The 26,712-nt window shown below is 40.6% G+C and overlaps 1 protein-coding gene across 5 annotated transcripts; it reads left to right on the plus strand.

Moving 5' to 3' along the window:
* LOC102285917 (zinc finger protein 177) lies at positions 1-26,712 on the plus strand. Of its 5 annotated transcripts, none has more exons than XM_070373624.1 (8): positions 1-498; positions 877-4,638; positions 6,400-6,483; positions 16,984-17,069; positions 17,927-18,053; positions 18,475-18,567; positions 18,937-19,124; positions 19,996-26,712. In XM_070373624.1, the coding sequence occupies exons 4-8, from the start codon at positions 17,037-17,039 to the stop codon at positions 21,100-21,102; spliced, it is 1,548 nt and encodes a 515-aa protein (XP_070229725.1). In that variant the 5' UTR covers positions 1-498; positions 877-4,638; positions 6,400-6,483; positions 16,984-17,036; the 3' UTR covers positions 21,103-26,712. The 5 variants fall into 5 exon arrangements, with proteins under 5 accessions (XP_070229725.1, XP_070229726.1, XP_070229724.1 ...); XM_070373625.1 differs by having other exon boundaries at positions 2-498; positions 886-4,638; positions 6,400-6,497; XM_070373623.1 differs by having other exon boundaries at positions 3-498; positions 886-4,638.

Genomic DNA, 26,712 nt, shown 5'->3' on the forward strand with positions numbered 1-26,712 from the left:
AAGGGAATAACTCCCCGAAGCTCCCAGACTTTAGAAGCAGTGGCCTCTAGGGCCCGCCCAACCTCCGAGGCCCCACCCCTTAGGCTGCACGCGGACAATGAAAGTGCGCGTGCGCGTTTGTATTTGCGCGTGCGCAGTGAAGAAGTTCTGTTACTGGTGTGCCCCGGCTCGGGTGTGAGGTGAAATTTTCGCTTCATATCGTCCGGTCTCTGTGTGGTCAAGCAGGAGGGGAACAGACCCAAGAGGAGGCTTGAAGTCAAAGGACACTAGCCTCGAGGGCTGCCGGGCGGCGGCCCCTCCTCCGAGAGCTAGGACCCACTCGGCCTGGCGGCAGTTCCGGGAGGAGGCGGGTCCGCCCGGCCTACTCTCCATCCGCTTTGCTCCCGATTTCACAAGCCACCGGAGCAGCCTTTGGGTCCTTACTCCACAAGGAAAAGAAATAGCATCTCCGTCCTTCTCGACACTCCGGCGCCTATGGCCCCCTGTCCCCGTGTCCCGGTGAGCTCTCGGTGGCTTTACTCCGGCCGTGGTTGTCGGTTACTGAAGTTTGATAAGTCATATTCCGTTGGAAACAGAAGAAACCTTTGTAGGTTATTAGGGAGCACGTGTGTTTGATCTAAATAAGAGCAGGAGGGAAGGGATTCATATAAATAATAAATTTACCATATGAGAGCCCCGTAAAGCCCCAAACCTTCAAAATATAGAAGCCTCTGGGAAGGAAGTCGATCGAAGCTGTTTGCCGTTAGTAGCCGCCGTTGGAATTGAATTTATGTAAGATGAGTTTTGACGGGTAGATTTTTCTTCCAGGTATTCATCTAGAATTTCTCTCTCTTTTTTTTTTTTTTTTTTTTTTTCGCCCATGCTGCACGGCTGGAGGGATCTTAGTTCCCCCACCAGGAAGGAGATGAACCATGGCCCACGGGATTGACAGTGCGGAGTCCTAACCACTGGACCACCAAGAAATTCCCTCATCTTGAAATTTTTATCTTAAGAAAATTTGTGGTCAATAAAAGGAATATACATGAATCTAAGTTCACTAAGATTTTGTCTGTCATTTTATATGTATATAAAATGATGAACCATTTAATGGTAAATTGCAGACACTGACTTCTAAGAATGAGGACAGTTTCCTACTAAGAACAAAACTCCATTGTCCATCCAAGAAAATCAAAATTTCTCCAGTTTTCCAAAAGTATATTTTATAGTTGTCGGGTTTTGGACGGAGCTGGGATTCAAATAAGCTGGATTCAAATTGCACATTGCATTTAGGTTTTACATCTGTTTTACCTAAAACATTGGCCAGTATTTGTGGTTCCTGCAGTCCGGGAGATTTATATTGAAAAATGTTGGCATTCCCATATGGTAATGTTTTCCTATAATTTCATGTAATTGTGTATCTCATGGACTGTAGACCACCAGGCTCCTCTGTCCATAGGACTTCCCAGGCAAGTGGGAGTGGGTTGCCATTCCCTCCTCCAGGGGATCTTCTTGACCCAGGGGTCAAACCCAGGTCACCTGCCTTTGCAGGCAGGTTCTTTACCACTGAGTCACCTGATACAGCCAGTAGTATCTAACAAATGTAATGTGATTTTAAAATGTTTAGTAGTCAAATTAGGAGAAAATATACATGTGAAGTTATTTTTAATAATATGTCATAGCTAACTTAATTTACCCAGTTATTAATATATAACTATTGGTGAAATTAATGACCAATGTAGCTAATACAAAGTTATTAGTGAGAAATTGTACATTTCTTTTGTACCAAGTTGTTGGACTCTGATATGTATTTTACACCTAAGCTCACCTCATTTAGTATGGATGCTAAATTTTTATTAGAAATTCTTGATCTGTATTTAGCTTTCAGAAAATTGACTGTTGAAAAAATATTTGGGGAAACCCAGATTGCTCCAAACATACTGAAAGATTTTTTTTAGTAACTGAACAGTTTTATTTCTAAAATTTAATTAAAAGTGAGTAAAATGACAAATTTCAGGCCCTCAGTCTCACTAGCCACATTTCATATTCACGATAGCCACATAGAGCAAGACAATGACTACTGCATTAGACTGCAGGTTTAGAGACTTGAAAATGTCCTAGGTCATGTGTACTTCATGTCATGTCACATCAGGAGGCACATAAATGCAAGTCGTCCACTGTGTATTAGGAGTGCAAAGTGTTTAGTTAAGGTACCCATCTCTGTCTTGCACGGTCACATTTTTCTTTGTGATAATCTGTAGGTGATAAGCTTCCCAGGTGGCTCGGTGGTAAAGAATCTGTCCACAGTTCAGGAATGCTGGTTTGATCCCTTTGTCAGGAAGATCCCCTGGAGAAGGAAATGACAACCCACTCCAGGATTCTTGTCTGGGAAATCCCATGAACAGAAGAGCCTGGTGGGCTAATCTGTGGGGTCACAAAAGAGTTGGACATGACTCAGCAACTAAACAACAACAACAACAATCTGAGGGTGATACTTGGCAACAGGGGAATAATCTGTTGCCCAGCCCTTTCACCCAGTGGTTTTAGCATCACTTGTTGATCTTCACTTCTACCTATTTTTTACATTGAGGTCTTGAAAAGTGCTTTTGGTTGTTGTTGTTTTTTCTAATTCTTTTTCTTTTTCCAAATTTTTCCATTCTCTTGCTGTCAGTCTTTTGTGAACAAGAGCTTTCTCCCCACACTTACCCTCCCTTCTCTATTTTTTTTTCCCCCTTTCAGGGTTTCACAACATATTCCCCTATTTTTCTTTCATTTATCATATTATAAACAGTTGCTGTTATTTGATGCTCAGGCTCTCCCAAACTTGGCCAAGAGTAGGCCTTTTAATTTGATTCATTTGTCCTTTCAACACATCCCTATAAATCTTTGAGCATAAATTCCCAATTCACTTTGAATTTGACTGTTGCTGCTTAGTCACTTCAGTCATATCCAACTCTGTGTGACCCTATGGACTGTAGCCTGCCAGGCTCCTCTGTCCATGGAATTCTCCAGGCAAGAGTACTGGAGTGGGTTGCCATGCCCTCTTCCAGGGTATCTTCCCAACCCAGGGATCAAACCCAGGTCTCCTGCATTGCAGGCAGATTCTTTACTGCTGAGGCACCAGAGAAGCCCCAAATTTGACTGTTAACAGACCATAATCAATGATTTCTCCAAGAAGCCTGTTTCCTTGTAGACACCAAGGTCTGTATGATACATGGACTCAGTGCTCCTGGGGTTTAATTGTGTCTAGGCCTTTCAGTGGATATCTAAAATAGATATTTTCCGGACTTTTCTTGTGGTCCAGTGCTTAAGACTCCATGCTGCCACTGCAGGGGGCACAAGTTCGATCCCTGGTTGGGGAACTCAGATCCTACATGCCACACAAAGTGGCCAAAAATATAAATAAATAAATAAGTTTTTTTTTTTTAATTTATAATTTTATATCCTCCTTTCCATATAAATTATATTGTGAACATACTCTCATATTATTCTTCAAAAACCCAGTTAAAATATATCTTCTTACATCATAGGTTCATACTCATATTCCTAGTAAAAATTTTGGGCAACCCAGACCTGCTAAGTTAGTCATTTCCTGCGCACTATTTCATGATCACTGTCTAGTCATATTGGAGAATTAACAATAATCTTAGGAGTTCAGGCTTTTGAGACACAGTAACCTGGATTCAGGCTCTGGCTCACCACTTCCTAAGTGGTGATCTTGGACCAATTACTACTGCTGTTTGCACATGAATTGCCTCAACTATTGAATGACAGTAATAATAACTTGATAATCATATGAGCTTTCAATGTTTCCAGTACATAATGGGTACTCAGGAAATGGCAATTATTTATATTCATGCCATCTACAGTTTCTAATGACTTTCACATAATATATAACTGCCGTCTTCCACAGAAGGATGGCTAATGAATGATGCTTGATGACAAATCAGTAATGCCTACTGCTTAAAGATTGATGGCATGAGGCAAGACTCCCACTACTGCTTAATCAAGAGGAATTCAACTGTCTTGAAGAGACTTCGGGAATAACATGTATAAGGCAGATTTCACTGTCAGATTCACAGATGCCAGCCTTTGATTTTTTCCCTTGTGGCAAGTACTTGCTGATGCTCCTTTCAGAGACAGTACTTTACTGGCCTGTGAACATAATGTCTTTGTGGCCTGGGTCTACACAGTCCTGCTTCTGGGCTGTCTAGGAGGGTGCTTAAGTATATAACAATATCCTTTTGTGTAAATCCTGGGACTTGGGGAGAAAGGGGTAAGTCTGCCCATTTTTGTGGGAGAAGTTCTGCTTAACTGATGAGACATCACTGTTAGCCAAAAAAATAACCCCAACAATTTTACCTGTCTAGACTTTTATCTGTAAAATGAAATTAGATTATTAAACATTTTTTCCTTTTTACCAAAATCCATTTCTAATTTCAGGTGAAGTGGACTGTAGGGCATTTTATGGCAGCAGTGTGTATGTGTTTACTTAGAATTAGTGTGGGTTGTTTCCAGGCTTGTGAGTATGGGAACTGTGGGCAGCCTGAATTCTCAGTTTTTGTTTCTTCTTAAGGCTGTCTTAGGACTTTTTCTGTCTTTATGAAGAGACATCAGAAGGGGAAAGGACTGTGACTGGATGTCTTGACAAATTATTTTCAAGTGAGTAGGAAATTTATTCTTTTATAAAAGCACATGCTTCTTCCTTCCAGGCAGATGTGTTTCCTTCTAGTGAAACAGAGTTTTTTATTCCAACAGAACCTGCTTACGGACTGAGTCCAAGTTAAATTTCCTCAGATCTTAGGGCCTTTCATTTACATAAGAGAATGATACCATCATCCCAGTATTTACTAATTCAGTCTGACCATCCATGCTGATTGTGTGCCCTCATTTTGCTATAATAGACAGGGAGCTGACATGTGATTCTGAGAATTTGTGCTGTCACTGGAGGAGTGATGCATTTCCAGCATTTATTGTCTGTAATGTGCTCAGAACTATTGCTAATCCTATCACAAGAGAAAATTAAGACCAGAAGAGGTCACAATCTAGTTGTGGTGAGATACATCGTTAGAGAGAGAGGTGCTCTTAAGCTACATAATTGGATGAGGTCACTATGAATATGTCCAGGTAGAGAGGAGAAGGGGCTTGAGGACCATCAAGCCCTGGGGTTGATGGTGGGAGAACATGAAACCTGTCTAGGCTTTGGGTCTCCCTTCCTCTTTTTCAAGTGCACACTGATAGAGACGGCAACTGCCTGATGCCAGGATGTTTGTGATGGTGTAGGTTCCAGTGACCTTTGAGGTCACAGACTTTACAGTACAATGGCTTCCTCTTGAAAAATGAAGATCTGTCCATTGTACTGACTTTATTTTTTCTAGGATAAAAGGCTTAGGACTTCAAAATTCTGTATATAAGCTTGAGATTGGGTTTTAGGCAAAAGATTGGGAGTCTGTTTTGTGAAAAATGAGAGAGAATGTGAATATCATTGCGTTTTAGTTTTATTTTAAAGTTTACTGGTTTGATAAAGTTGACATGAACATTTTGTTGTTTCTCAAGTTATACCTGAGAGTATTTGGTATCCCTGAAGAGCAGACTCTCGGCCCCATATTTATGGAAGTATTTGTCATCCCTTACATGTTAGTATTATATCAGGCATCTTCCTCTCAGAGCAGGGCACCAGCTATGCAGACCTCGTCTGATCTTTCAGGTAGAACTAAGAGGAAAGCTGAAGAAAATGGAAAGTTTTCCAAGAAAGAGAAAAGGCTAATTATTTATGTATTTGGCTGTGCTGGGTCTTCGTTGCAGTTCGCAGCTTTCTCTAGTTGTGACAATTGAGGACTACTCCTTGCTGTGGTGCACGGGCTTCTCATTTTGGTAGCCTCTCTTGTTGTGGAGCACAGGCGCTAGGCTTTCGGGCCCAGCAGTGTGGCACACGGGCTAAGTTGCTCCACAGCAAGTGAGATCTCGGACCAGGGACCGAACCCACGTCCCCTGCATTGGCAGGTGGATTCGTATCTACTCTACCACCAGGGAAGTCCAACTTTTCTTCTCTTTAACTTTTCCCTCACTTTTGGAAACTTTCTTTTGGCCTGATGGTAGAATCTGTCCCATTTTTTAATTTAAATTTTGCATTTGCCTTAAGCTCTTTATCCATTTCCTTTCACCTTTGTTTTCCTCCATGGTGCTTTCCGTTCATAGTCAGTTTCAACACTAGAATCATTTCTTAGTAAATCACCTACCAGTTTGACCACAGCACCTTATCACGCCAAACTCCTAATCCAGCCAAACTTAATTTATTCTTTCTTTCTGTTCTAAAATATATTTTAAGTCAATGTTTGAAAGTAAACACACATTGGCCTTCATTTTTAACACCTTCCTTCCATTTATTTTCCAATAACATAATTTTTTGTAATCTTATTTCAGATTGGGAGATTTGTCTCAATACCAGAAGGTCAGCACCTCAGTGGGATATTTTGAATGGGAAAAAAGTCCAGCGTGGTAGACATGGTAAGATTCAGAAGGTATAGTTCCTTCCCTTCACTAGTGGAAGATTAACAGTTCCATAAAATAGAAAAGCAGCACGATAACCATGACAGATATTTAAGGCTTGTGTCATTCACCTGTTTTTCAGTCTCTGAGCATTGTGAATTTGGCAGACACTTGAAATACCCCTCACAATATATTTTTTTACATAGAATTCACTTGGCTAAGTATTCCCATATATGTCATTCTGATGAAGTTTTATTTCATTTTGGTCAACTATCAGCTCAACTCTATAAGAATCCTTATGAAAGTAAAGAATACAACAGAGCTTTGTTGCAGAATGATCACTTCATTTTGCTTGAAAGCAGTGAGGCCTGGAACCATGCATTGCAGTGAAAATGAAAGAAAAAAACAAAAAACTTCAATCATACCAATGTGTTTCTTGTATATACTCTTATTTTTAAAGACTTTATTTTTAAAGACTACTGATGTTAAGCATAAATATGGTCAGCTGATCTTTGACAAAGGAGCGAAGGAAATGAAATATAGAAATATAATTCTTTTCAACAGATGATGCTGGAACAGCCAGACATCCACATGCAAAAGAATAAATCTAGACAGTGGCCTTAACACTCTCAACATAAGTTAATTCAAAATGCATTGCAGCCCTAGGTATTAAATACAAAACTGTAAAACTCCTTGAAGATAACATAGGAGAAAACTTAGAAGCCCTTGGGGTATGGCAATACTTTTTTAAATATAACATGGAAGATATGATCCATAAAAGAAATAATTGATAAACTGACATTGTTAAAACTAAAAATTTCTGCTCTGCTGAAGGCATTGTCCAGAGAGTGAGAAGGCAAGCACAGATTTAGAGAAAATATTTGCAAAAGACAACTGATAAAAGACTCTTAAGACTTAACAATAAGAAAACAAATAGCTGGTTAAAAATGGACTGAGACCTTAATAGACACAGCAGCAAAGAAGACATACAAATAGCAAATAAGCATGTGAAAAGATGGTCCACATCATATATCACCAGAAGAAAGAGTGAGAGGGCCTTCCTGAGCTCTACTGTAAATATAAGCACACACACGCTTTGCCAGTAACTCTGCCCTGGCCATCCATACTCATGCACCTCACTAGAAACCCAGAGCCTCTTGTTCCTAGAGGAAATGACAAGGCTGCACCCAACAGAAACACAGAGCGCAGGCTGCTTATTCATTGGGATACAGCCTAGAAAGGAGAATCCACTGAAGAGGTTTACTCCATTGTTTTAATTTGGGAGAGAGGAGGTAGAAGGAAGTTCCAGAGGGGGTCAGACAGCCCAGAAATTCAGACAAGTGGCATGTCTTTTCTCACCAAACTTTGCTCTGCTCCCTGCTATAATCATTAACAACCTTTGGCCCTGACCTCAAGGTTCTTCCACTTCAGGACCACCAAACACTGCTCCTACTTCTGATGGATAAAAATATTTAGGACAGGGGTGGGGGGCACTAATTTGATATAACAGTAAGTCCTGAGGGTACCCACATAGATGGCTTCCAGGTGCCAAGCAGAACCTGAGGCCAGGAATGATGAAGCTGGCATAAAACTATTGAACCAGATGTGAATTTCTCATTTGAATGAATCTCATTTGAGAACTGCAGTTGAATGCTGAACACATGAGGTCTAAGGACCCTGACCCTCTTCAAAGTCAAAAACCCCAGTACAACTCATCAGTCAGCCTTCTGGGTTCTGCACCTGTGAATACAACCATCCATGAACTGTGTAGTACTCTAGTATGTACTCATTGAAAAAAAAAAAATCTACATGTAAGTGGACCTGTTCAGATCAACCCTTGTTGTTCAAGTGTCAACTGTAACGATATATTCATTATAGTATCATACAGGGTATTTTCACTGCCCTAAAAATTCTCTGTGCCCTGCTTATATATTCTACCAATCACTCTCACTAATCCCTGGCAATCACTGATCTCCAATTTTGTCTTTTCCAAAGTGTCTTATAGTTGGAATCATACAGTATTTAATCTTTCCAGAATGGCTTCTTTCACTTAATATATATGCATTTAAGGTCTTTTCATGGCCTGATAGTTCATTCACTTTAGCTCTGGTAATATGTTGTTTTCTTATCTGTTCACCTTCTGAAGGACATCTTGACTGCTTCCAAGTTTTGGCAGTTATAAATAAAATTGCTATAAACATTCATGTGCAAAGAAACAACCCCCACCCCCACCCCAGTCCCCAATCCAGAGCATGCATGTGCTGGTTTTTGTGTGGACATACGTTTTCAGCTTACTTGGGTAAATATCAAAGAGTGTGACTACTGTATTACTTGGTAGGATTATGTTTAGTTTTGTAAGCCATCACCAAATTGTATCCCAAAGTGGCTGTACAGTTTTGTATTTCTACCAGCACTGAATGAGCTTTCCTGTTCTACATCTTCACCAGTGTTTGTCATTATTAGTATCAGATTTTGGCTCTTCTCAGATTTGTAGTGGCCTGTCTGTCTCTGTCTCTGTCTATCTGTCTGTCTGTCTCAGCAGGTAGCTTAAAGTCTGATCTAGACTCTCTGGTTATTTGTTTTTAATACCAGGATAATCATTGTTGAAATCGGAATTGGGACAGAAAGGTCTCTGACTTCTGGGGGCTTATTTTGGTTAGGAAGAAGGGAGAGGCAGTGACTACACAAGAGAATCCATAATGGCTGAGGAAGTGAAGTTTGGACTCCTCTTGACTGCTGAGTCTTCTTTTCAAAATCTTGGGACCTCTACGTTTTCCCTTGGGGAGAGCAAATGGAGTCAAAAGACTTGGGCTCATGTACCTGGGGATCATTTTATATTTTAATGTGACATCAAGAGTAAGTTACTTTACTTGATAAGCCTCTTTTGCTTAAAATAAGATGTCCTGCGTGGGTTCTCGGGCTGTCCAACTTCTGAGACCCCATGGACTTAAGGCCGCGAGGCTGCTCTGCCCATGGCATTTTCCAGGCAAGAATACTGGAGTAGGTTGCCATTTCCTACTCCAGGGGATCTTCCCGATCCAGGGATGAAACCTGCCGTCTCCTGCATTACTAGGTGGATTCTTTACCACGAGACACCTGGCAAGCCCCCAAACTTTACTGGGCTTGTCCTCAGCTTGTGGCCCAGCAGCCTCACTGGGCCTTAGCCACTCTCTGCTTTGCCGCATCCTAGCCCCGCCCACTCGTCGGAATTAAGGTCGAAACCGGAAGCAGAAGTGCGCCTCTGGGAACGGCGTGGTCTCTAGAGCCCCCCTTCCTCAGCTTACCTTATCCGTTGGCATCCGATCCGGCTAGACCCAAGCCCAGGTTCTGACTGAGAGTCTGGAGTGGCGGTTGGAGAACGGGGAAGGATCATGGATATGATAGAAGGCGCAAGCAGTTCGGAACCGCAGCGCCTATTGCCAAGCTTCTCGCGCGACTCCCAGCCCTAGCTGCGCGCATAGGGCTGCTAGACCCACCGCTTTTACTCCCAGCAGCGACCGACTCCATCCCCGCCTGTTGGGGCCACGCTTTTCCCGCCTCCAGAAAGACTGCTTGATCGGTCTGTACACAGGAAGAGATGCGGACAGGGCACATGCTCGGGGTCTTTTCTCCGTCTCCTGTCCACCCTTTCTTTAAAAAGCCTCTCTCAAATCAGACTGCATTTCCGTAAGAAGATGTCCATTCTTGTATCTCATTTTCTTCCGTTAATGACGTGTCTTGAAGTACTCATTAGTTCACAGAGATCTGCCTTTTTTTTTTTTTTTTTTTTAACCTCTTTTACAGCTCTGTTGTGTGGAATCATCCTGTTGGTGGACGATTGAGTTGTTCCCATCTGAATGGGTTTGTCCATGTTTCTTCATTTTTATGGACTTAGGATTTTAAATTTTAAGGTCGATTTTTAGAACTTGAGTTGTTGGGTCATAGGTGCTGTTCCTGTATACTGCAAACTGCCCCCTTGTTCTGTTTTGAGCCCTCAGAGCTATATTCTGTATCCAGCAAGCTGCATACCTCTTAGTTTTCAGTTAATCTTACCTGTAGATGCTTTTGGTTGTTTACACACTGTCATATCATCCAGGAATGGCAGGATGATATTCTTCCTTTATTATCTTCTAACCTATCATGTCTCCCTATCCTTGTCCACTCTCCCCAGTTTACTGTGCTGTCTGTAACATGCTTAGTAGAAGGAGCCACTCTTTTTCTGTGTCTCAAAGGCCTTCGGCTTTTATCTAGTAAATTGAAACACTTGCTGTATATTTTTGGCATGTTTTCAGGTTTAAAGACATTTCCCTTTATGCTTCTTTTTTTTGTTTACTAACATTTTTTGTAATAGTTTTCATTGTTGTTATTGTTCACTTGCCAAGTCATGCCTGACTCTTTGTGACCCCATGGACTGTAGCTCTCCAGGCTTCTCTGTCCTCCATTATCTCCCAGAGTTTGCTCAGATTCATGTCCACTGAGTCAGTGATGCTATCTAACCATTTCATCCTCTGCTGCCCTCTTCTCCTTTTGCCTTCAGTCTTTACCAACATCACAGTCTTTTCCAGTGAGTCAGCTCTTCCCATCAGGTAGCCAAAGTATTGGAGCTTCAGCTTTAGCATCAGTCCTTCCAGTGAATGTTCAGGGTTGATATCCATTAGGATTGACTGGTTTGATCTCCCTAGTCCAGGGAACTCTCAAGAGTCTTCTCCAGCACCACAGTTCGAAAGCATCAATTCTTCAGTGCTCAGCCTTCTTTATGGTCCAACTCTCACATCCCTGCATGACTACTGGAAAAACCATTGCTTTGACTATATAGACCTTTGTCAGCAAAGTGATGTCTCTGCTTTTTAATAGGCTATCAAGGTTTGTCATAGCTTTCCTTCCAAGGAGCATCTTTTAATTGTAATAGCTTTATTGAGATATAATCACATGTAACTAAAGTGTATAATCCAGTGTATTTTCGTGTATTCCCAGAGATGTGCCACCCTCACCGCAATCTAATTTTAGAAGATTTTCGTCATCCCATAAAGAAACCCCATACTCATTAGCACTCACTCCCCATGCCTCACTACCCACCAGGCCCATGTTAGCACTGGCCTGTTTCTTGTCTTTATAGACTTGTCCATTCTGGACATTTCGTGTACATGTAATCATATAATATTTTGTCTTTTGTGAATGGTTTCTTTCACTTAGTATAATATTTTCAAGGTTCATCCACATTGTAGGAAGTATCAGTACTTAATTCCTGTTAGTGGCCAAGTAATTCTTTTGTATGGATACATCACATGTATCCACTCACAATTTAATGGGCATTTGGGTTATTTTCCACATTTTGGCTATTATAAGTAATGCTGCTGTGAGCTCTCCTGCTAAAGTTTTTGTGTGGACTTATTTTCATTTCTCTTGGGTTTATACCTAGGAGTGGAATGCTGATTTTATGATAATCGTATATGTAACCTTTTGATAAACTGCAAATATTTCTAAAGGGGCTGTACCATTATTCTTTCCCATCAGCAAATAAGAGTTCTGATTTCTCCACATCCTCACCAGTTGTTAGTCTTTTTGAGAATAATTATCAAAATGAGTGTCAAGTAGTATCTTGTGGTTTTAATTTGCATGTCCCTGGTAGTTAATAATAAGCATATTTTCATATGCTTAATGGCCATTGTATTTTTCTTTAGAAAAACATATTTTGCCCATTTTAAAAGTTGAGGTTTTTTTTTTTTTATGGAGTTGGCTGAAAATATTTTTAAATCATTAGGCAATGTTGAGTATTATCAGACTTTTTTAGTGTGTATTGAGATGATCATACTAGTTTCTACTTTGATCTATTGTGCTGTGTTCAGTTGCTCAGTCATGTCCAACTCTTTGTGACCCTATGGACGATAGCCTGCCAGGCTCCTCTGTTCATGGAATTTTCCAGGCCAGAATACTGGAGTGGGCTGCCATTTCTTCTCCAGGGGATCTTCCCAGCCTAGAGATAGAACCTTCATCTCCTGCACTGGCAGGTGGATTCTTTACCATGGAGCCACAAAGGAAGCCCATATATGTATATGTATATATATGTATAAACGTGTGTGTGTGTGTATATATATATACACACACATACACATAGATATATGTATACAATGGATATAAATAAATCACTTTGCTGTACACCTGAAACTAACATGACATATATATCAATATACTTCAATTAAAAATTTTTAAACAAACTTTTAACAGAAGTTTTTAGCATTATCACAACACCATTACGACACACCCCCAAGTTAATAGTTTTTCTTGATATTATCAGTGGTCTTTAGCCAAAGGTTACCAGGAACACACAGAATTAAGCAAGTTGGATTTATTACTTATTGCAGCAAGGCAGAATGCACACTATAGTGAACTGTGGGATGTCTTAATAAAGGAGTGTTAGAAAAGACATTTGGTTTTGTACACATGAAGCTTACATAGTTTTGTAAATCATTATTACCTCAATAAAAATAAACTTAAAAATTACTTTTAAAAAGGAAAGGGAGGGACTTCCCTGATAGTCCCATGGCTAAGACTCCCAGTTTCCAATGCAGGGGATCCAGGTTCAATCCCTGGTCAGAGACCTAGATCTCACGTGCCCAACAAAGACCTGGTGCAGGAAATAAATAATAAATATTTTTTAAAAAAAGAAAGGGAAACATTGCTCTTGATAAACATATTAGCAAATTTGCTCATAAGTTTAATGAAAAAATCATAGATCATTTTAACATTCAGGAAGATTGCTTTAAAGGGCATCCAGTATAAAACTACTGACTCAGAAGCATACTTCATGGAGAAGGGAATTGGAGCCCACTCCAGTATTCTTGTTTGGAGAATTCCACGGACAGAGGAGCCTGGTGGGCTACAGTCCATGGGGCCGCAAAGAGTTAGACACGACTGAGTGACTAACACTTGACTAGAATGCTTAAAAGGATGGAGCTGCATTGCTGAACTAACTCAGCATTGAGAGGGAGCAAGCTTTTTTATAATAAATCACTTTGGGGGAAAAAAAGCACACTGCATTTTGGAATTAAAAAATGTCATTCCAAGGATCAAAAGTGTGAGTTGTAAGTCAATGTGATTTTTCAAGCTATAGTGATATTTTCCAAGGGACGTTGATATTTAAAATTGTAGTTTAATCCAACAACAATACCTTTTTTTCTCACTTTGGTAGAAATAGCTATTTTTGAAGGCAAATTCTCTAGTTTTCGAACTAATTTGTCAATGTTGAGCATTTTCTAGACTTTCTCCATGTCTGTTGACCTTTGTTAATTGAGAACCTAAAATCATGTAACTTAAAAGGAATATATCTTTGAGGTGCCAGCTGAAACCAGGAACTTTGTAAATGCCGTTACAAAGCCTTAACGTTCAAAAATTTTACCATATTTCTCTAATCTATAAAAAAAAGAATTGGGCGCTTCCCTGGTGGCTCAGTTGGTCATAACTTTCCTTCCAAGGAGTAAGCGTCTTTTGATTTCATGGCTGCAAATCACCATCTGCAGTGATTTTGGAGCCCCAAATAATAAAGTCTGACACTGTTTCTACTGTTGCCCCATCTATTTCCCATTAAGTGATGGAACCAGATGCCATGATCTTCGTTTTCTGAATGTTGAGCTTTAAGCCAACTTTTTCACTCTCCTCTTTCACTTTCATCAAGTGGCTTTTTAGTTTTTTAGTTCCTCTTCACTTTCTGCCGTTAAGGGTGGTATCATCTGCATATCTGAGGTTATTGATATTTCTCCCAGCAATCTCGATTCCAGCTTGTGCTTCTTCCAGCCCAGCATTTCTTATGATGTACTCTGCATATAAGTTAAATAAATACCAACTTAGATAGCATATTAAAAAGCAGAGACATTACTTTGCCAACAAAGGTCCGCCTAGTCAAGGCTATGGTTTTTCCAGTGGTCATGTATGGATGTGAGAGTTGGACTATAAAGAAAGCTGAGTGCCAAAGAATGGATGCTTTTGAACTGTGGTGTTGGAGAAGACTCTTGAGAGTTCCTTGGACTGCAAGGAGATCCAACCAGTCCATTCTAAAGGAGATCAGTCCTGGGTGTTCTTTGGAAGGAATGATGCTAAAGCTGAAACTCCAGTACTTTGGCCACCTCATGCGAAGAGTTGACTCTGACTCGTTGGTAAAGACCCTGATGCTGGGAGGGATTGGGAGCAGGAGGAGAAGGGGACGACAGAGGATGAGATGGCTGGATGGCATCACCGACTCTATGGACATGAGTTTGGGTAAACTCCGGGAGTTGGTGATGGACAGGGAGGCCTGGCGTACTGTGATTCATGGGGTCGCAAGGAGTCGGACATGACTGAGCAACTGAACTGAACTGAAGTGGTGGCTCAGTAGTAAAGAATCCACCCACCCGTGCAGGAGACAAGTTCAATCCCTGGTCTGGGCAGGTCCCACATGCTGCAGAGCAACTAAGCCAAAGCACCACAACTACTGAACCCATGTTCCACAGCTACTGAAGCCTGTGTACCACAACTAGAGAGTAGCCCCCACTCACTGCAACTAGAGAAAAGCCCACACAACAACGCAGACCCAGCACAGCCTAAAATAAATAACATTATTTTTTTTTTAAGCTGTAAGGGCCACACATTGCAGTGAATTGTTACACCTCTTAAGTCTCTTAATCAGGAAGAGTTTTCCTTTCCTCTTTCTCCTCCAAACTGGATATTTCTGATTATGTTCCCTATATATCATTAAGCATGTCCTCTGTCCCCTCCTCTTACCCTTCTTCTATAAACTGCTAATTAGATGAAAGGATTTGTTAGGATTTTTTTTTATTAAAAAATATTTTATAATTGGTATTGTCTCTTATTGCATCATATCAGAACTCATGGTGTCCAGGTGTCTCTTAAGATGTTAAGATTTATCAGCCTGATCTTCCTTTATAAAGTTGCCCAGCACATCTATTTAGTCTTAAAATTATCCCCTTCAGGTTTCTTCTTAGTTACAAAAAAAGGGGGGGGGGTCACTTAATGGGGAAACCTGCTGCATACCACCTTAACCAAGTGATCGAAATTAACATCAGTAATCAGACACACTGTTGCCATATGCCTCCTGAAGTGATTCACTGAGGACAAGCATCAGTTATAAAATACATCATCCAAAAATAAACGTTGTGACTCTAACCATGAGAAAACAGACAAACTAAAACTGAGATGTAATCTGTAAAACATTTGACCTGGGACTTTTCAAACCTGAAAAGATGAAGAAAGGCCAAGGGACTGGTCCAGATTAAAGAAGATGAAAGAAACATAGTCTGAGGGCATAATCCTGGATAGGAAATTTTAAAGTGGCTGCTGTAAAGGATATTACTGGACTAGTTGGTAAAATTCTGCATATGAATTATATGTTAGATAATAAATATTAAATCCTGGTTTTGATTTTGTTAGGGAAAGTCCCCAGTTCCTATGACACTCTGAAGTATATAGGAAAAAAGGGTCTGACACCTGCAATTTCCTCTCAAGTAGTTTCCTCTCAATATTCTTGATGAAACACACACACACCCCTACAGAGAGGAGAGGGAAAGCAAATGTGACAAAACTTTAACAATTAGTAAAGAGTATAGGGAAGCTCATCACTTTTACACTAATTCTTACAACTTTTGAGTTTGAAATTTTTTCAAAGCTAGAAGTTCAAAATAAATATTCCCATTCACTTTTCACGTAATATTTTAGTAACCATTGATTGTCATTGCCTAAGTGCATTAATTTACTAGTGGTTTCAGAATGATGACTTTCTGATTTTAGCATTTTCTTCATAATAAATGGAACTTAGAATAAAGTTTGTATGATTATTCTGGAAAGAACTTTCCTGTATCATAACTATTTAGTAATAATAAAATGTTGTTCATAAAGGAGGGGACAGGATGATACAGGCTTGATTTTTTTTTTTTTTTTTACGAATTTTCAGAATAACAAAATTATATCCTGGTCACCTCTGGTAGTGACCATTGACCATTTTTTAGTAACATTATGGACTCATGGCTTTGTTTTATATTTGGTGTATTTCAACTGATTGTAATTACTGTTTATTAAATTGTTCCATCATAAGCCAGTGGGAACCTTTTTAAGTTTTCTCCTGTGTGGTAGATTCCTTCCTTTCTGGTATAAGCTGTTCCAGGCTTATGCTGAACATTTCTTGTTCCACACTGAACATAGTTCCCAAAGGAGTCCTGGTTTCTTATACAGAGGAATTTTAATACTAGAGGACTCATTGCTCCTGAATTGTTAGTGACTCTAGGCAATTTTGGTGGCTCAGTCTAAGGAAAAGTTTAAAAAATAAGAACATACTGTATTCGCAATTCCTAATTGTTCTTGGATAAGGAGATAAATTCTTTACTGTATTATGTGTGTGTGTGTATATATATATATATATATATGTATATATATATGTGTGTGCATTTAGTTGTGTGTGGCTACTCTGAAGCTAGTATGAGAACTCTTACAAGGCCTCTAAGTGTTGAATATCTGTCAGGCCCAGAATCTCATGGCTTCTTTCTTCGCTTCTAGGTCTTCATGGTCAGAACCCTGCCAAGCCAGAAGGGAGACACACAAAAGAAAGAATGGCTGCAGGATTGCTGACAACCTGGTCACAGGTATGTGGGAAGTTACTCTATCCAAAAAAACCACTGTTCCCAAAGGCTACATCTCTTGTCCGTGACCAGAGCTTCACAGCCCAACCAGACTAGCCTCAGTTCAGTTCAGTTCAGTTCAGTCACTCAGTCGTGTCCAACTCTTTGCAAGCCCATGAATCACAGCACGCCAGGCCTCCCTCCATCACCAGCTCCCAGAGTTCACTCAGACTCATGTCCATCAAGTCAGTGATGCCATCCAGCCATCTCATCCTCTGTTGTCCCCTTCTCCTCCTGCCCCAATCCCTCCCAACATCAGAGTCTTTTCCAATGAGTCAACTCTTCGCATGAGGTGGCCAAAATACTAGAGCCTCAGGCTCCCTCAGTTCTTTGGGCTTCTTAGAATGGGAGAGAGAGAATGTTTAAGGAAAAGCTTCAACATTTGTTTTGTGTTTTAGATAATCCCTGAGGGTGAGTGTTAGTTCCATATTCTGCTGGCTGCCATGAAGGAAAACAAAGACTTTTTTTCACTAGGAAAAACATTCATTTTCCAAGTATTTTCTCATTCTATAATATGCTCAATCTGTACTAGATCTTGAATAAGATTAGAAGACTCCTTGCAACCTAGTTGTGGCAATAGCAGCTCAGCTGTGTTAGAAAAGCTTCTAAAAACCATGATCCTGAAAGAGATGGTCCAGTGAGTGAGAACAGAAGTGGAAGATTCCAAGAACTTGGGTGAAATGATGAGGCCTCTGAAGAATGTCTGAGCTTACTGCACATTGGGTCTTCTCCCCATTTCCTCTCAGCCTCACCCATCATCTTTCTGGTTCAAAGTTAGAGATAGTTCTTGGCTGAACCTGAATGTATACATGGTGTTTTAGGAGTTGGTGACCTTCGAGGAAGTGTCAGTGGACTTCTCACAGGAGGAGTGGGCCCTGCTGGCCCCCACTCAGAAAATCCTGTACAGAGATGTGATGTTGGAGAACTTTAGGAACCTGGCCTCAGTGGGTAAAGTTGGCCTCATTCCTTCATATTCACTTGTTTATGCATGTACTAGTTCATCACTTGTCTCTCCCAGGAACTGAAAAGAACAGCTATACACGGTAAACACAGAATGGACTGTTCCTGCCCTTGTGGGGAAGTCTTATCACTTCCCAAGAAAATTCACTGATGGTATTTTCTCAGTTCTTAAAAAATGTAGGTAATTTACAGATCTTGGGCTTAGAATTCAAGAGTCAGATCATGTGGGAAAAGGTGTGTGGGTGTTTGTCTTATGGTGCTCTGTGAAAAGGCTATGTAATCTGATTCTTTTGCTGCTCTTGCCTATCTTTAGAATCCTTGAAAACCAAAGTATTGGAATCAGTTTTGTGGAAAGACTCCTTGTCTCCTTCACAGTCTCCCCACATCATATGTCTTTTCCCATGAGCAGGGTATCATCTCTGCAAACACAGTCCAATCACTGAGGTGGCGCAGGAAGAACTGAGGCCAGAGGGGAGAGGAATTCTCCAAAGTGCTTGTACAGGTGAGCCCCGGGCAGGAAGGGGTCATTGTATGGAATAGCCACAGCCTGTGAGTGGTGGTACAGTTGTCAGTCATTGTGAGCTAAGAAGGCTGAGACCATTACATGAGCTTTATGTCCCAAGCCTCCAGAATTCTATGTAAAATACCTCTCATTTCCGTTGCTTGTTCCTATCATTGGCATCTTTTCCCAGAGAAAGCCAAGTTCCTAAATTAATTTCTCTGATCACTGGTTACATCTTCTCTCTCACATTTTCCTCTTATATTTAGGGTTATTAATTGAAAACAAATCGATAGCATGCCTGCCTCCTTTTTTCTTTCACCCCTACTTTTTCTCCCAATAATTATAAAAAATTTCCCCATTCACTTTCAGATGGGGCTACTCAACTTAAATCAAAAGATGTAATTCTCATGCAGAATGTCCCTGGAGAAAAAACTGCCAATGGCATAAAAATGGTGAGATTCACTAGAAATGATTCCTGTTTTTTAAGACTGGGAGATCTCTGTGAATTTCAAGAAATTAAAACAGCAGCAGCACCCAAGCAAGAGGAGACACTTGAGGCAAGTAGAATCATTCATCAGAAAGCTGCATCAGGAAATCATTTATTAATCCTATAAAATTGGAGAAATCTCCAAACCTACCTCAACACTTGCAGCCTTGCAGAGAATATCAAAAAGTAAACATTTACTTGAGCTTCCCCGGTAGTGCAATGGTAGAGAATCTGCCTGCCAAGGCAGGAGACACAGGTTCAATCCCTGAGTTGGAAAGATCCCCTGGAAAAGGAAATGGCTACTCACTCCATTATTCTTACCTAGGAAATCCCATGGACAGAGGAGCCTGGTGAGCTACAATCCATGAGGTCACAAAAGAAACACAACATAGCGACTAAACAACAACAACAAACATTTACTTAAATGTCATTCCACTATCAAGTATTTAATAAATCATTCATTCTTCACCCATGATTAGAAAAACTCTATAATTAGGATGCCCTTTGATGGAATAAATTCCATGGGGCCTTGGGAAGAGTATTCAGCTATTTCAACTTGAAAGAATAAGGCAAAAAATATACACACATCCTGAAAATGGCAAAAATGTTAGTCATAATAATATACTTCCTATATATGGCAGGATCCACATGGAAATGAGTTCCTGTGTAATAAAAGTGAGAAAGCCTTTGTGCATGTTAAGTCACTTCAGGCATGTCAGACTCTGTGCAGACCCTATGGACTGTAGCCTGCCAGGCTCCTCTGTCCATGGGATTCTCCAGGCAAGAATACTGGAGTGGGTTGCCATGCTCTTCTCCACGGGATCTTCCCAACCCAGGGATCAAACCCAGGTCTCCTGCATTGCAGGCAGATTCTTTATTGTTTGAGCCACCAGGGAAGCCCCAAGAAGGCCTTTAGTCATCACTTACTCCTTTTTCTGTAGGCACCAACCCTCCCTGGTGAGAAACCATTGGAATGTGATCACTGTAGAAAATTCTTCAGAAAGAATTATCACCTTATTCGTACAAGATATTGCAAGGGCGAGAAATGCTACAAATATAAAGAATATGGGAAAGACTTTGGCCATCCCTCAACTCTCAGGAATCATTTGTGTACTCACATTGGAGAGAAAATTCTTGAATTCAGTGATTGTGGAAAAACTTTTAATCAAGAGTCACCCCTTAGGAAACACTTCAGAACTCTCACAGGAGAAAAATCTGAATGTAATCAACATCTTATGTCCAAATTACACTCTTCCTTCTCAGTACATAAACAAATACCTACTGAAGAGAAACTCCATGAACACAGTGACTATGGGAAAAGATCTGTCCATAGTGTCCACAAAAAAATGTGTACTGTGAAAGAAAGCTCAAAATGTAATGGACATGGGAAAGTTTTCACTGGCCCCTTGTCCCTTCAGATATGTTTGAGACCTCACACTGGAGAGAAAGCTTATGAATGTAGGGACTGTGGGAAAGCCTTTGTTTTTCAATCTTCCCTTAAGAAACACGTAAGATCACACACTGGAGAGAAACCTTATGAGTGTAATCACTGCGGAAAATCCTTCAGCCAGAGCTCTCACCTTAACGTTCATAAAAGAACTCACACTGGAGAGAAACCTTACGACTGTAAGGAATGTGGCAAGGCTTTCACTGTTCCTTCATCCCTTCAGAAACATATGAGAACCCATACTGGCGAGAAACCCTATGAATGCAGTGACTGTGGGAAAGCGTTTATTGATCAGTCATCCCTTAAGAAACATACCCGATCTCACACTGGAGAGAAACCTTATGAGTGTAATCACTGTGGAAAATCCTTCAGCACAGGCTCTTATCTCATTGTGCACAAGAGAGCTCACACTGGAGAGAAAACCTATGCATGTAAAGAATGTGGGAAGGCCTTTAGGAATTCCTCTTGCCTACGAGTGCATATGAGAACTCATACAGGGGAGAAGCCTTATAAATGTATCCAGTGTGGAAAAGCATTCAGCACTAGCACTAACCTTATCATGCACAAGCGAATACATACTGGGCAGAAGCTCTGTGAATGAAATGACTACAAGCTAGCCTTAAGGGCCCCTTCCCCCCTCAGTCATTTTTGAACACACTCTGGAGAGAAACCATATTATGACCAATTTAGAAGGCACAACTCTTCAGTTACATTATACTGGGGCAAACGTAAATGTTACGATTCTGTGATTGTATTTATCAGTGAGTGTTTAAAGTGTGACAACTCATTAGCTGATGAGTATTAAAGATTATATAGCACTCTAAATTCCCCTTGATGTACATCACAAAGATGGTTTTTTTAGTATTTATTTATTTATGTATTTATTGGGCTACAACAAGTCTTAATTGCAGCATGTAGGATCCTCAGTCTTTATTGTGGCATACAAGATCTTTAGTCACAACGTACAGTATCTAGTTCCCTGACCAGGAATTGAACCTAGGTAGGCCCTCTGCATCAGGAGTGTGGAGTCTTAGCCACAGGACCACAAGGGAAATCCCTCACTAAAGTTTAGGTATGTAATGTTTTTATTATAAGTAAGTACTAAGTATTGTGCATTTTTCATCAAGATATCCTGGACTGAACTATAGGTTATTTATAAATATGTATTTTAATGTGCAGGCTGGGCATATTTTAGCTATCTTTTAGTTATAGATTCCTAATTGAATTGCACTGTCCACAGAATGCCTGATCTTCATGACATAGATCAATAACATACAAACAGAAAATTATTAGAGACTTGCTATGTGGCCTAATGTGTGAGATACAAGAAGTTGCTGTCCCAATATCCATTTCTCCCTTCCTTCAAGTAACAAAACTACAGTTGTGTTCAGATTAGCAGTGTAGACAATTTCTGAGGACTCATCTTCCAGCTTTTCTTGCAGCTGTGAGTGCCCATGACCTCACAGTCTTGGCCTGTGAGAAAGAAGCAAGAGGTCACAGCTTGTGGGTTCTAAAGAATTCCATGGAAATGGGAGCATGGCATCTGGCATTTTCACTTTACCATGTGCCCTCAGGTTAATCTCTTTTTCCTTAGAGAATAGACCAATAAGATGACAATCATAGACTACTGATTATATAATAGACATGTAAGGTATTTTTTGGCTGTATATAAGCAACTATGAGTTGCTTGTTTCTGAATTTCATGTAACATGAGAAAAATAAACTCCTAACTGGTTTAAATCACTCGTGTGGGAAGAATCTGTTGCAGTGGATTTCAGTCTTAACTGATGCATCTCATATATGGTCAAGCTTTAAGAATCCTTCAAAGGAGAGGGAGCATATGTATTCTTATGGGTGATTCATGCTGTTTTATGGCAGAAACCAACAACGTTGTAAAGCAGTTCTCCAATTAAAAAAATTTTTTTAATCCTTCAAGTATAGTTGAAAACAATGTGTGTTCTGTAATTGTTGAGTATAGGTCAGTTTTCATTCCAGTCCCAAAGAAAGGCGATGCCAAAGAATGTCCAAAACTATCACACAATTGCATTCATCTCACATGCTAACAAGTTTAATTCAGTTCAGTTCAGTCGCTTAGTCGTGTCTGACTTTTTTTTGAGTAATGTTCAAAATTCTCCAAGCCAGGCTTCAACAGTATGTGAACTGCGAACTTCCAGGTGTTCAAGCTGGATTTAGAAAAGGCAGAGGAACCAGAGATCAAATTGCCAGCATCCATTGCACCATCAAAGCAAGAGAGTTCCAGAAAAACATCTACTTTTGCTTTATTGACTATGCCAGTGCCTTTGCCTGTGTGGATCACAACAGACTGGAAAATTCCTAAAGAGATGGGAATAGCAGACCACCTTACCTGCCTCTTGAGAAATCTGTGTGCAGGTCAAGAAGCAACAGTTAGAACTAGACATGAAACAACAGACTGGTTCCAAATCAGGAAAGGAGTATGTCAGAGCTGTATATTGTCACCCTGCTCATTTAATTTATATGCAGAATACATCATGGGAAATGCTGGGCTGGATGAAATACAAGCTGGAATCAAGCTTGCCAGGAGAAATATCAATAACCTCAGATGTGCAGATGACACCACCCTTACGGCAGAAAGTGAAGAAGAACTAAAGAGCCTCTTGATGAAAGAGGAAAGTGAAAAAGTAGGCTTAAAACTCACCATTCAGAAAACTAAGATCATGGCATCCGGTCCCATCACTTCATGGCAAAAAATGAGGAAACAGTAAGAGACTATTTTCTTGGGCTCCAAAATCACTGTAGATGGTGGCTGCAGCCATGAAATTTAAAAAGACGCTTACTCCTTGGAAGAAAAGCTATGACCAACCTAGACAACATATTAACAAGCAGAGACATTACTTAGCCAACAAAGGTCCATGTTGTCAAGCTATGGTTTTTCCCATAGTCATGTATGGATATGAGAGTTGGACTATAAAGAAAGCTGAGCACCAAAGAATTGATGATGCTTTTGAACTGTGGTGTTGGAGAAGACTCTTAAGAGTCCCTTGTACTGCAAGGAGATCCAACCAGTCAGTCCTCAAGGAAATCAGTCCTGAATATTCATTGGAAGGACTGATGTTGAAGCTGAAGCTCCAATACTTTGGCCACCTGATGTGAAGAACTGGCTTCTTAGAAAAGACCCTGATGCTGGACAGATTGAAGGCAGGAGTAGAAGGGTATGACAGAGGATGAGATGGTTGGATGGCATCACCAACCCCATGGACATGAGTTTGAGAAAGCTCCGAGACTTGGTGATGGACAGGGAAGCCTGGCCTGCTGGAGTCCATGGGGTCACAAAGAGTTGAACACAACTGAGTGACTGAACTGAACTGAATAGATTTTCAGTATATCTGATGAATAAATCTTGTGTTTTTAAAACCTGTATCATTACAAACTTTATCTCCTGATTACCCCTTTATTGAGAGAGGTATTTTAGTGTCCCAGTATGACTGTGGATATTAGGTTGTTTTTTAAATTATTTTATTTTGAGGCCATAGAACTGGAAGCACACAAATGTAGTCATTTTATATGTTTCTGATAAATTATCCTTTCATTCTTAAATAGTGTCTGTTCTTTTCCTGTTAATAAGTATTTATTCCCAACCCAGGGATCGAACCTGGGTCTCCCACATTGTAAGCAGACGCTTTACTGTCTGAGCTACCAGGGAATTCCCTCACTTGATATAAATGTGAGCTATTGACCTACTGCATGCATGGTAAGTTGCTTCAGTGGTGTCCAACCCTTTGTGACCCTGTGGCCTGTAGCCTGCCAGGTTCCTCTGTCCAAGGGATTCTCCAGGCAAGAATACTGGGGTGGGTTGCCATGCCCTCCTCCAGGAGATCTTCCTGATCCAGGGATTGAGTCCACATCTCTTTAAGTCTCCTGCATTGGCAGGCAGGTTTTTTACCACTAGCACCACCTGGAAACCCGCAGGGTAACATTTTATCCCTACCAGTTTTGAAGACAACCAGAAACAACTTAACCTTTCTTCATCACCATATTATTTGTGATGTTCCTTGCAACACCAAGAGACATCTCCACAACATCCCTTGTGGGAGACAAAGAGACCTGGAGGTCCCCAGAAGCTGTCCAACCAAAGACACCAGCAACCCTCACCTATCTCTCTGTCGCTCCTTGCTTGGCTTCTGTAGTGATTTGTTCCCCAACCTACTGGGATATGAGGGATCTCATCCATAGAGACTGGTGGCTCAGTATTTAATGAAAAATGAAAAGGGGGAAGGACATTTTGTTCTAATTCCCAGGAAATCTCAGAAGGTTTCTCAAATCAGTTTGTAAAGCTCCTGGTCAGTGTGCTTGGGCTCTGATGAATGCCACTGCCTATCAACATGAAAAAGCATCTTCCTGAAAATCAAACTTAGAAAGTAGGGATTGCCCCACCTTGGCTATAGACTCTAGTCTCTCTGAAGTTGACAGGGCCATTCTAGAAAGGGAGGCTACTGCTCAGAGCAGGAGTCCCTCAGGACCATCAGGAGCTTATCAAGATAAGTATCTTAACAAAAATAAAAAGGAAAGGCAGGAAACCAAAAGAAAAAGTATAAAGGCTGGGGCTTTACAGGTTTACAGGTAATCTCCTCAACCCCTATCAAAAAAAGGGAAACTAAATATTATACACCAAGCAGTTGTGAAATCTAGCAAATGTAATGCTAGTCTCAGCTTGCTTACTGATTTAAAAACAAAATGAAATAAATAAAATTCAAAGAAAAATTTGTCCCGGGACTCCCCAGACAGGCTTAGAGATGCCTGGTGTGTACCGATCCCTTCTGTTGGGGCCTCGAGGCCTCTCAGAACCAGGTCCAGGGGCCGCTACCGCAAAATGTAAGGGCGCCTCCACAGGGTCATTCTGGTTTCATCTTGTGCTCTGCTCTTCAAAAGCATCCACAGCAACCTTTATGAGTTTTCTTCAAGAGGTGAGGAATTTCTGCCTTTAAAGTCGACTCCAACCTCGTGTCCTCACATCCTTACAGTCCTGGAGATTCTGGTGAGCAGTAGGGGAAAGTGGTGGTCCATGTTTGGATATGTTAAAGGTTATTGATATTTTAACAAAAAGAAGCTAACCTTTAGATACAAAATGTTAAAAGAACTTAAGCATGAAGAAAGTCTGTGGAAGAAGTGAATAAACAAAAGCAAATTGAATGAAAATGGAATTGAAAACTAACATGAGAAGGTGATTTTCTGAAGAGACTCACAAAACAGATGAATGTTGGACTAAGTATGATGGGGCATTGCTCCTTGTCCAAGGCAAGGAGAGAGTGCAGAACTGTTTTGAGTGTTTCCGATGAAGACCTGTGGAGGCTTGCCAGTACTTTCATGTATTCTGAATTCTTTTGTAAAAAGTTTCATAAATTTTTTTGTAATCTTTTTGGGTCAAGTATGGGAGACCTAATGATTTCTCCCTTCTTTATTTTGCCCAGGAAATAGCAAAATATATGTAGGGTGTCTGTGTGTCCTGTTTCTATGTGTGTGTAGGATAACGATTTTTTTTTTTTACCTGTTTGATTGTTTTCCCATATTACTAATGAATTGATTTATCAATTATTCTTTTGTTGTCTATCTTCTGTAATAAGAATGATGGATATTTAATGCCTATAATATTTTCTGTATATGTTACTGTTCTCAAGTGATTGCCTGGCATAGTGGCATTGAAAGAATAAAGGAATAATCCAGTGATGGTTAAGAATCTGCGTCCAATGTGGGAGACCTGTGTTCGATCCCTGGGTTGGGAAGATCCCCTGGAGGAGGGAAGGCTACCCACTCCAGTATTCTGGCCTGGAGAATTTCATGGACTGTATAGTCCATGGGGTCACAGAGTTGGACACAACTGAACGACTTTCACTTTCAAGAACTTAAAGAGGCCCAGAGCTTCAAACTTCTCTAACATCCATTAAGAGAAACTCAAAGGTGTTGACCAAATAAACGTTTTATGTTCTCCCTTCATAAGCCCAGAAGCACCCTGCGTGCCTGCTAAGTCACTTCAGTCATTTCCGACTTTGCAAACCTGTGGTCTGTAGCCTATGAAGCTCCTCTGTCCATGGGGATTCTCCAGGCAAGAATACTGGAGTGGGTTGCCATGCCCTCCTCTAGGGGATCTTCTCCACCCAGGGATCAAACCAGGCAGGTGGGTTCTTTACCATTAGCACCACCTGGGAAGCCCTTTGAGCAGCAGCCTACACCAGTG

The sequence above is a fragment of the Bos mutus genome, chromosome 7 (assembly GCF_027580195.1).
Source record: "Bos mutus isolate GX-2022 chromosome 7, NWIPB_WYAK_1.1, whole genome shotgun sequence".
NCBI lineage: Eukaryota > Metazoa > Chordata > Mammalia > Artiodactyla > Bovidae > Bos > Bos mutus.